At 41.1% G+C, this 10,121-nt stretch overlaps 1 protein-coding gene across 1 annotated transcript; it reads left to right on the top strand.

Moving 5' to 3' along the window:
* Positions 1 to 232: 232 nt before the first annotated feature.
* LOC103419405 (UDP-glycosyltransferase 76E2-like) lies at positions 233 to 2,198 on the top strand. Its single transcript, XM_008357512.4, has 2 exons — positions 233 to 1,077; positions 1,205 to 2,198. The coding sequence occupies exons 1-2, from the start codon at positions 597 to 599 to the stop codon at positions 2,077 to 2,079; spliced, it is 1,356 nt and encodes a 451-aa protein (XP_008355734.1). The 5' UTR covers positions 233 to 596; the 3' UTR covers positions 2,080 to 2,198.
* Positions 2,199 to 10,121: the final 7,923 nt, after the last annotated feature.

Here is a 10,121-nt window from a genome sequence, read left to right as displayed (position 1 = left end):
GAATACTAATTCAACAAGGACAATCAACTTATCGTGATCCCTAAGAGATGAAGACATAGCTTGTTGTTTTTCCCTTGTCTAACAATATAACAATGACAATAAAATTATTTTAGACCAAAGATATTTTATCTGCAATTGTCATCAATCCCTTCTGGAAGAGATGAGAGAATCAGCCGTTACCGCTTACCGCTTTAATCCAGGAAGATGTAGCCAAAGCTACTGGTAGCTGAATAGCTATCGCCTATAGATGCTCGTATATGCCCTTGTGATATTCTGTGCCAATAATATAATGTAATGTGAAGAAGTTAAAATTTATGACATCGTGTTATTAGCTTGTGATACTGGGATGGCAAATCGGGATGTGTGTGTGTGTGTGTATTTTATATTCAGTCATTGTCCTGAACAAATCAAAGAGTAATCAAGAGCTTGAATTTAGAGGCTTATGCAGAAGGTAAAAAAGGATGTTTTTAATAACTCACCTTTATAAAAACTCCAAGGGTTTCAATGATGCAGTCAAAAATTTAGAAATCCAATCACTGTAACCTTTTGGGGGTGTGTGTCTATGTCTCTCTAAGAGAAAAAAGAAAGAAGGAAGGATGGAGATGGAAAAGAAAACACAGAGTAACAGGTTGGTCTTATTCCCATGTCCATACCAAGGTCACATAAATCCAATGCTTCAGCTGGGTTCCTTCCTTCACTCAAAGGGCTTTTCTATCACTGTTATTCACACCCAGTTCAACTCCCCCAACCCTTCAAACCACCCGGATTTCACCTTCTTTCCAATACAAGATGGCTTGACTGCTGAAGAGATCTCATCTGGGAATGCAGTGGCCATTTCGCTGGCCATAAATGCCAACTGCACAGCGTGTTTCCGACAGCCCTTGACTCAATTTATGGAACAGGATCCCGAGAACAAAATCACATGCCTTATCCATGATGACCTTATGTACTTCACTAAAGCTGTAGCTAAGGATCTAAACATCCCAAACATCATGCTACGAACTACCAGCGTTACCAATTTTCTAGCTCGTACTGCTCTCCTACGGCTTCATTCAAAAGGTTACATCCCATTCCCAGGTATGTGCCATATATATTTCTTAATCAGAATGCAAAATCTATGTCTATCATTCTGCAAAGCTATTCTAATTCCCAGATGTTCGTTTTTCTTACTTATAACTAAGAACACAACACTGTTGGATTGCAGACTCTCAGTCACTGAATCCGCTGCCAGATGTTGATCACCTCAGGTTGAAGGATCTGCCCACCAACAACTTCGACACATTAGAAAAGTACTCAGAACTAGCCGGTAATGCACACGATGTGAGGACAGCATCGGCAATCGTTTGGAACACCACTGATTGTCTTGAACAATCATCACTAGCACAGATCCAGCAACAATGCCCAGTTCCAATCTTCTCCATAGGTCCTCTTCACAGGATTGAAGCAGCAGCTTCTAGTAGCTTACTAGAAGAGGACACCAGCTGCATTGGGTGGCTCGACAAGCAATCTAACAATGCGGTTATCTATGTAAGCTTGGGAAGTGTAGCATCTATCAATGAGAAAGAGCTTGCCGAAATGGCTTGGGGATTGGCTAACAGCAAGCAGCCTTTCTTATGGGTGATCAGACCTGGCTCAGTAAGTGGTTCAAATTGGATGGAGCAATTGCCTCAAGGTTTCATAGAAGAGATTGGAGAACGCGGTTACATTGTAAAATGGGTACCCCAGAGGAAAGTTTTGTCCCATCGCGCAATCGGAGGGTTTTGGAGTCACTGTGGTTGGAACTCAACCCTAGAGAGTTTGTCTGAAGGGATTCCAATGATATGCACACCGTCTTTTGGCGATCAGAAGGTGCATTCCAGGTATGTTAGCCTAGTATGGAAAGTAGGGCTACATTTGGACAATGAGTTAGAGAGAGGAGAGATTGAGAGAGCTGTCAGGAAACTGATGGTGGATGCTGATGGGGAGGTGATGAGGGTTAGAGCCAAGGATTTGAAGGAGAAAATAGAAGTTTCTTTGAGGAATGGTGGTTCTTCCTACAGTTTCTTGAATAAGCTTGTAGAACTTATCATGTCACTTTAATTGCAACAACAACGTATTTCTAACCATAACCTTGAATAAAGTTTCCAGCAGATGGATGCAAGAAAGATTTTCTTTGTTGTCCATCTTCAACTTTGAATAAAATGTCCTATATATTGTAATGCATAAGTGTTTTGTTTGGCTCATACATTTGTGAGTAATTATGAGTCATGTGTTGACAACAATTGAAGACATGGTGACTACCACAAGCAAAGTTATACTTTATAGACTAGGTATAGACTTTGGTGCATGCTAGGTAGGCTAGGTGATGATTATGTCATGTGAACTTAAGACTTTTTGGTCTTGGTTGTTGGCATAGTTGCTAGTGTATGCCTATAACTAGATGCAATATTTGTGCATTTAGTAATGTTTAGAAAGTGGGAAGGTAAGCATCATAGAAGCATCCAAGGGGAGAGCATCCGGATGTCCCATGGGAAAGGTTAAACATGGGTTGAGAGAAAATCAAGAGAGTTAGAGTGAAAAGTATTCTAGTGAAAGAACTCTTGGGGTAGAGTGAGGCTCTTGGAAAAATTCTATGAGTGGGTATGCAAGAGATTCGGGATTGAGTTATGTTGATTTAACTCATGTGTACTTGTACTGTTATTCATAGTGAAGAGCAATATCTCTCCGGGGACGTAGGCATGTTTTTGCCGAACCTCATAAATTTCTTAATGTCTTTATTTCTTGTATTTTATTATGTTCAACTGAGTGTGATTTGGTGAGGTTGTAATCTAAATCTCGTTTCTGCACTAACGAACGGGTCAAGGCACAACAATTGGTATCAGAGCATTGTTGGAGGCTTTGGTTCGTTGGAGGTCTAGATTTATTCACCATGGAATTTTCAGTTGAGCAGTTTAATGGGAGTGGCTGCTTTACTCTTAGTAGATGAGAGTAATGAAGCCTGAAGAAATGAAAGACATGTTCAGGGATGCTTGGATCAATTGCGAAAGTTGATGTTGAGGAAGAAGACAAAGGCCTCTTTCTTCTTACCTCACTTTCATATTTGTACGAGAACCTTGTGAAATTTTACTGCATGGAAAGATACAGTAAGTTTGGAGCAGGTGCAAGCTTCTTTGGTGTGGAATGATACACAAAAGAAGATGACCATGGATGATGGTGGGCACAAGACTGCTTTAGCTGTTCAAGGTTGGAATCGTGGAAGCAAATTGGAAAGAGGATATGAGAGAGACAGCAGGTTCAGATCCGGTTTTAGAGGCAAGGGTCCACAGTGCTACGGTGCAAGGCCGGGTTGTAGCAAGTTTATGGCATAAGGCTTCGAGTATGCCCTCTAGGTACTCGAAGCAACACTTCTCCTAGTGATGTTTAGTCTCAAGTGTTGCAGGGGTTTTGCAGCAGGTGGAGCTATGGGATTCACAGGTGATGAGATGGTCCTGAGGAATGAGGAAATGTGGGAATTTTGTCTGGCTTGTTGGGTTGTTGCTGGAAACGGGCGCGCTGACGAGTTTCCAGGTTGCAGACAATGAAGAAGAGGAAAACCTGTTGGAGGAGACGAAGGTGTATCGAGATCCTGTCTGAAGCTAAATAGTGAATTTTAGCTTGCAGCAGCTGCACATGCATTAGCAGTGACTAAATCAGAACAGGACCAACAAGGTTGATTCAGGGTGTGTATGCTGGTACGTAAGGCCAATAGGCTTTGGTGATGGGTGCAAGGATTTTTGCATGGTGTATTCGCCAAGGTGGAGATTGTTGTGTTTAGCTCATACATTTGTGAGTAATTATGAGTCATGTGTTGACAACAATTGAAGACATGGTGACTACCACAAGCAAAGTTATACTTTATAGACTAGGTATAGACTTTGGTGCATGCTAGGTAGGCTAGGTGATGATTATGTCATGTGAACTTAAGACTTTTTGGTCTTGGTTGTTGGCATAGTTGCTAGTGTATGCCTATAACTAGATGCAATATTTGTGCATTTAGTAATGTTTAGAAAGTGGGAAGGTAAGCATCATAGAAGCATCCAATGGGAGAGCATACGGCTCTCCCATGGGAAAGGTTGAACATGGGTTAAGAGAAAATCAAGAGAGCTAGAGTGAAAAGTATTCTAGTGAAAGAACTCTTGGGGTAGAGTGAGGCTCTTGGGAAAATTCTATGAGTGGGTGTGCAAGGGATTCGGGATTGAGTTATGTTGATTTAACTCATGTGTACTTGTACTGTTATTCATAGTGAAGAGCAATATCTCTCGGGGGACGTAGGCATGTTTTTGCCGAACCTCATAAATTTCTCGATGTCTTTATTTCTTGTATTTTATTATGTTCAACTGAGTGTGATTTGGTGAGGTTGTAATCTGAATCTCGTTTCCAATGATATGCATGCCGTCTTTTGGCGATCAGAAGGTGCATTCCAGGTATGTTAGCCTAGTATGGAAAGTAGGGCTACATTTGGACAATGAGTTAGAGAGAGGAGAGATTGAGAGAGCTGTCAGGAAACTGATGGTAGATGCTGATGGGGAGGTGATGAGGGTTAGAGCCAAGGACTTGAAGGAGAAAATAGAAGTTTCTTTGAGGAATTGTGGTTCTTCCTACAATTTCTTTAATAAGCTTGTAGAACTTATCATGTCACTTTAATTGCAACAACAACGTATTTCTAACCATAACCTTGAATAAAGTTTCCAGCAGATGGATGCAAGAATGATTTTCTTTGTTGTCCATCCTCAACTTTGAATAAAATGTCCTATATATTGTACTGCATAAGTTGGTAACACAAATCTAGAACTTGAAGGAATAGAGCAAACTAAGAGGCGTGGTTGGTTCAGTTAGAGTTAGGGTACTAAAATGGTCCAACTAGATTTTCACTTTAATTTTGTTAGGTATGCTTTATGCGGAACCCTAACAATTTGTACCCATACATCACATATGGCCGTGAGGAGAACAACAATGTGAGTTGCCTCAGTTCAGTACCCTACAACAGATGGTATTAGGTGATGAAATTGAGGTTCCACCATAAAACCAATTGGCAATATGGGGAATAGCCCAAGACCATATAAGCACATAGCAAACCTTATCCCTCACCGATGTGGGACAACTCTCAACACGCCCCCACACGTGTGGCGGATTTTTAAGCTTACATGTGGACAACAACTGGGTGACGTGGAACGCGTGTTGTCCCTCACCGATGTGGGACAGCTCTCAACGCGCCCCCGCACATGTGGCAGATTTTCAAGCCTACACGTGGACAACAACTAGGTGATGTGGAGCCCGTGTGGCCGTTTAACTTCACACGAGGACAACCCGCTCTGATACCATAATGAAATTGAGGTTTCACCATAAAACCAATTGGTAATATGAGGAGTAACCCAAGATCATATAAGCACATAGCAAACCTTGTCCCTCACCGATGTGGGACAACTCTCAACATTACGCAACCGAATAAACAAAACAATAGACATACATCCGTTCATCATTAGGAGAAAAACTTCATTGTGGACATCCATACCCTATGACCATCCCCCGTACACAAAGCACTCTCTGCATTTGTCCCGCATACCCACCCACAATTCAAGGTCGTCTTCAGCTGTCATTTGGAACAGCGTGGAATGCCTCGAACAATCATCGCTGGTACGGCTCCAGCAATAGTACCAAATTCCATTGTTTCCTATCGGTACTCTGCACGAAATTGTTCCATCCCTATATATAAGCTTGTTGAAAGCGGACCAGAGCTATGTCATGGCTCGATAAACAAGCACACTACTATATCATCCATGTAAGCCCAGGAAGCATAGCTTTCATGGACAATAAAGATTTATATATTGGCAATGGGGTTTGGGTAACAGTAAGCAGCCTTTCATGTGGGTGCTTTGGACGGACCCCATATCATTGCCCAAAGGTTTCCAAAAAAAAGGTTGGTGAAAGGGTCACAGTGAAATTGGCACCCCAAAAGCAAGTCCTCGCGCACAGGGTTGTGGGAGGGTTTTGGAGCCATTACAGCTGGAATTCAACCGCTGAGACTATCTCTGAATGAGTCCCAGTGATATGTAAGGATCAACAAAATTTTCTTTTGAATACAGCGATGAGAATTTGAACAAGAAATTGAACTTGGCTACAAAAGAACGAATACACTACCATAATCAACTAGTCTAACTCACATTTGTAAATTTCATCATTTATATCTTAAGAACAAAATTTTCTTAAGAACATACTGTAAACATACAAAAGAAGTAAACTTATATGATTCTGAAATTTTATTAACAAACAAAAAAATACATAGTAGATGACACTAACATCAAGTTCCACACTACATATGACATTAATATCAGCTAAAACCATCACAAACACACACCTATGTCATACATTTCAATCACACATAGACAAACTTTTCACATTCCGACACAAAACGAGGTTACCCATTATCTTAATTTACCCAGAAAGTGCACCGGATCACTTCAATCATCGCCGGAAATTTCAATAGCCTTGACATCATGACACATCCCAACTCTGATATTCCCAAATATCAGGGTAGACACATGTTGGCCGACACCCGAGGGTGACAAAGCCATTTTAACACATGCATACCAATAAAATATGTAATTAGAAAGAGTTACACTAGTGCAGAATCGTGTTCAGAGTATACAACTAATCAAGAATAAAGTGAAAGAATTATGATAGAAAGGTACGAACCGAAGAACATGTCCTACACTGAGAAGCCTCGAAGCTTTCTACGCATAAGTGTCCTGACGCTGGGATTGTGTGCCACGACTCTAACTCGTGAGGGGGCGCAAAAACAGAAAATGTGAGTGGACCAAAGTTTATAATAGGGCCCTAATAGGGAAAATTAGGTTCACATCCTTCTTTTTATTACTTCATTGATTAAAATCCTATTCATTTTCAATTTTTGATCAAGGTCCTTTGGTATTAATAACATCATTAATTATTTGAATAATAAAATATTTTTATTTTTAAATATATTCACTTAATGGTAAAATGCTACAATTAGTATATTTATATTTATGGCTAAATTTTTTATCATATATTTTTATTTTTAGTTTGTACCCATTTTTAATTTGCAAATATTTTTTAATTTGTACCAATTTTCTTTTCATTTTTAATTTGTACCCATATATTAGTTTCTTTTTGTGCCCAATTTTTTAAATTTTTATTTGTGTTTGTACTCATGAACTCCGCCTATGTTTTACATGGCCGGTCCCAAGCCCGGATAAAGGAGGAGGGGGAGGGCGTCAGGTAGTCGACAGCCGGCACTCCATGATCACGTCGAATCCTTATGAAAATGAATCCAGAACAAAATCGCGCTAAAGCTAGGGCGTCACCCGTAAGTGGCGCGCTGTGTGGCCCGAGCACAGTGATAAGTGAGCAAGGGTCGCTGTATCTCCATCGGCACCCGGATGCAGTGTTAAATGAGCAAGGGGGCCATAGAAACTTCTTTTCGAACGACTCCACTCAAAGTTGTTTGGGAGCATATGCTCCTATCAACTTTACCCGGGACACACAAAAGAAGTATTTTGATCCTATTAGACGGGGGAGGGTGAAGAAGCTAGGACAGAAGGGTAGAGTTCAAGAGAGCAAAATGCGTTTAGGAACGTGGAATATAGGAACCTTAACGGGAAAATCTATGGAAGTAGTGGAAGTTATGGTGAGGAGAAGGATAAATATTATGTGCCTACAAGAAACTAAGTGGGTTGGTAGTAAGGCAAAGGATCTAGAAAACTCAGGGTTTAAACTTTGGTATTCGGGCACAAATAGAACGAGAAACGGTGTTGGCATCATCGTGGACAAGACCTTGGTACAAGATGTTGTAGATGTCAAGAGGGTAGGAGATAGAATCATGGCAATCAAGATTGTAATAGGACAAGAACTTATCAATGTGATTAGTGCGTACGCACCTCAAGTAGGGTTGGATATGAGTTCGAAGGAGAAATTTTGGGAAGATCTTGGAGACTTGGTGCAAGGAATTGCTCAGACGGAGAAGTTATTTATAGGAGGAGATTTAAATGGACACGTGGGCAGGGAGACAGGCAACTATGGAGGTTTTCATGGTGGCCATGGTTTTGGGGAGAGAAACGAGGATGGGGAAGCTATCTTGGATTTTGCAATGGCATATGATCTCTTCTTAGCCAACACCTTCTTTAAGAAGAGAGAAGAACATGTGATCACCTACAAGAGTGGGTCGTCAAAAACACAAATAGATTTTCTTCTAATGAGGAAAGGGGATCGTATAACTTGTAAGGATTGCAAAGTTATACCAGGAGAGAGCGTGGCTAATCAACATCGCTTGTTGGTGATGGATGTACATACCAAAAGAGTGAGACAAAAGAACAAGACTTGGAAGTGCCCAAGGACTAGATGGTGGAATCTAAAAGAAGAAAAACAAGCCATTTTCAAAGAGAAAGTAATCACCCAGTGTGTGTGGGATAGAGAGGGGGAAGCTAGCCAAATGTGGGATTCCATGGCTAGTTGTATCCGAAAAGTAGCAAAAGAGGTATTAGGAGAGTCCAAGGGCTTTGCCCCGCACCAAAAGGAATCTTGGTGGTGGAATGAGGAGATACAAACAAAGGTGAAGGCTAAGAAGGAATGTTGTAAAGCCTTATACAAGGATAGGACCGATGAAAATGGTGAAAGGTATAGAAAAGCGAAGCAAGAGGCGAAGAAAGCTGTGAGAGAAGCTAAGTTAGCAGCTTACGACGATATGTATAAACGACTAGATACCAAAGAAGGAGAGTTGGATATCTATAAACTAGCTAGAGCAAGGGAAAAGAAGACAAGGGACCTAAACCAAGTGAGGTGCATCAAGGATGAGGATGGAAATGTTCTTGCTACAGAGAACGCAGTTAAAGACAGATGGAGAGGTTATTTTCATAATCTTTTCAATGAAGGACATGAAAGGAGTGCTTCTTTAGGGGAGTTGAGTAACTCAGAAGAGTGTAGAAACTACTCTTTTTATCGTCGAATCCGGAAGGAAGAAGTGGTTGTAGCTTTGAAGAAGATGAAGCATAGAAAAGCAATAGGCCCAGACGATATACCAATCGAAGTGTGGAAAGTTTTGGGAGAGACAGGTATAACATGGCTCACTGACCTTTTCAATAGGATTTTGAAAACGAAGAAGATGCCAAATGAGTGGCGAACGAGCACTTTGGTGCCTATCTACAAGAATAAGGGCGACATACAAAATTGCATGAACTATAGGGGTATTAAGCTAATGAGTCATACAATGAAGCTCTGGGAGAGAGTCATTGAGCATAGATTGAGGCAAGAGACACGGGTTTCGGACAACTAATTCGGGTTCATGCCAGGGCGCTCAACCATGGAGGCAATCTATCTCTTACGAAGATTGATGGAAAGATATAGAGATGGGAAAAAGGATTTACACATGGTCTTTATAGATTTGGAAAAAGCGTATGATAGGGTCCCAAGAGACATTCTTTGGAGGATTTTAGAGAAGAAAGGAGTTCGAGTAGCATATATCCAAGCTATAAAGGATATGTATGAAGGAGCAAAGACTGCCGTAAGAACTCATGAAGGACAAACCGAAAGCTTTCCCATAACTGCAGGATTACATCAAGGCTCATCCTTAAGTCCTTACCTTTTTGCGTTGGTAATGGATGAGTTAACAGGACATATTCAAGATGATATTCCTTGGTGTATGCTTTTCGCAGACGATATAGTGTTGATAGATGAAACTCAGGAAGGGGTAAATGCAAAGCTTAACCTTTGGAGAGAAGTGTTGGAATCTAAAGGTCTTCGTCTAAGCCGATCAAAGACAGAATATATGGAGTGCAAGTTCAGTGCAAATGGAGGCCAAAACGAGTTAGGGGTGAGGATCGGAGATCAAGAAATACCAAAGAGCGACCGTTTTCGTTACCTAGGATCTATCTTGCAAAAGAACGGAGAATTAGATGGAGATCTCAACCATAGAATACAAGCTGGATGGATGAAGTGGAAGAGTGCATCCGGCGTGTTGTGTGACCGCCGTATGCCACTGAAGCTCAAGGGAAAATTTTATAGGACGGCAATAAGGCCGGCGATGCTGTATGGCACAGAATGTTGGGCGGTGAAGCATCAACACGTACACAAAA

This window comes from Malus domestica, chromosome 03, assembly GCF_042453785.1.
Source record: "Malus domestica chromosome 03, GDT2T_hap1".
In the NCBI taxonomy this organism is placed as follows: Eukaryota; Viridiplantae; Streptophyta; class Magnoliopsida; order Rosales; family Rosaceae; genus Malus; species Malus domestica.
The sequence above is the reverse complement of the archived record's forward strand: the minus strand, read 5'-3'. Positions and strand labels throughout refer to the sequence as shown.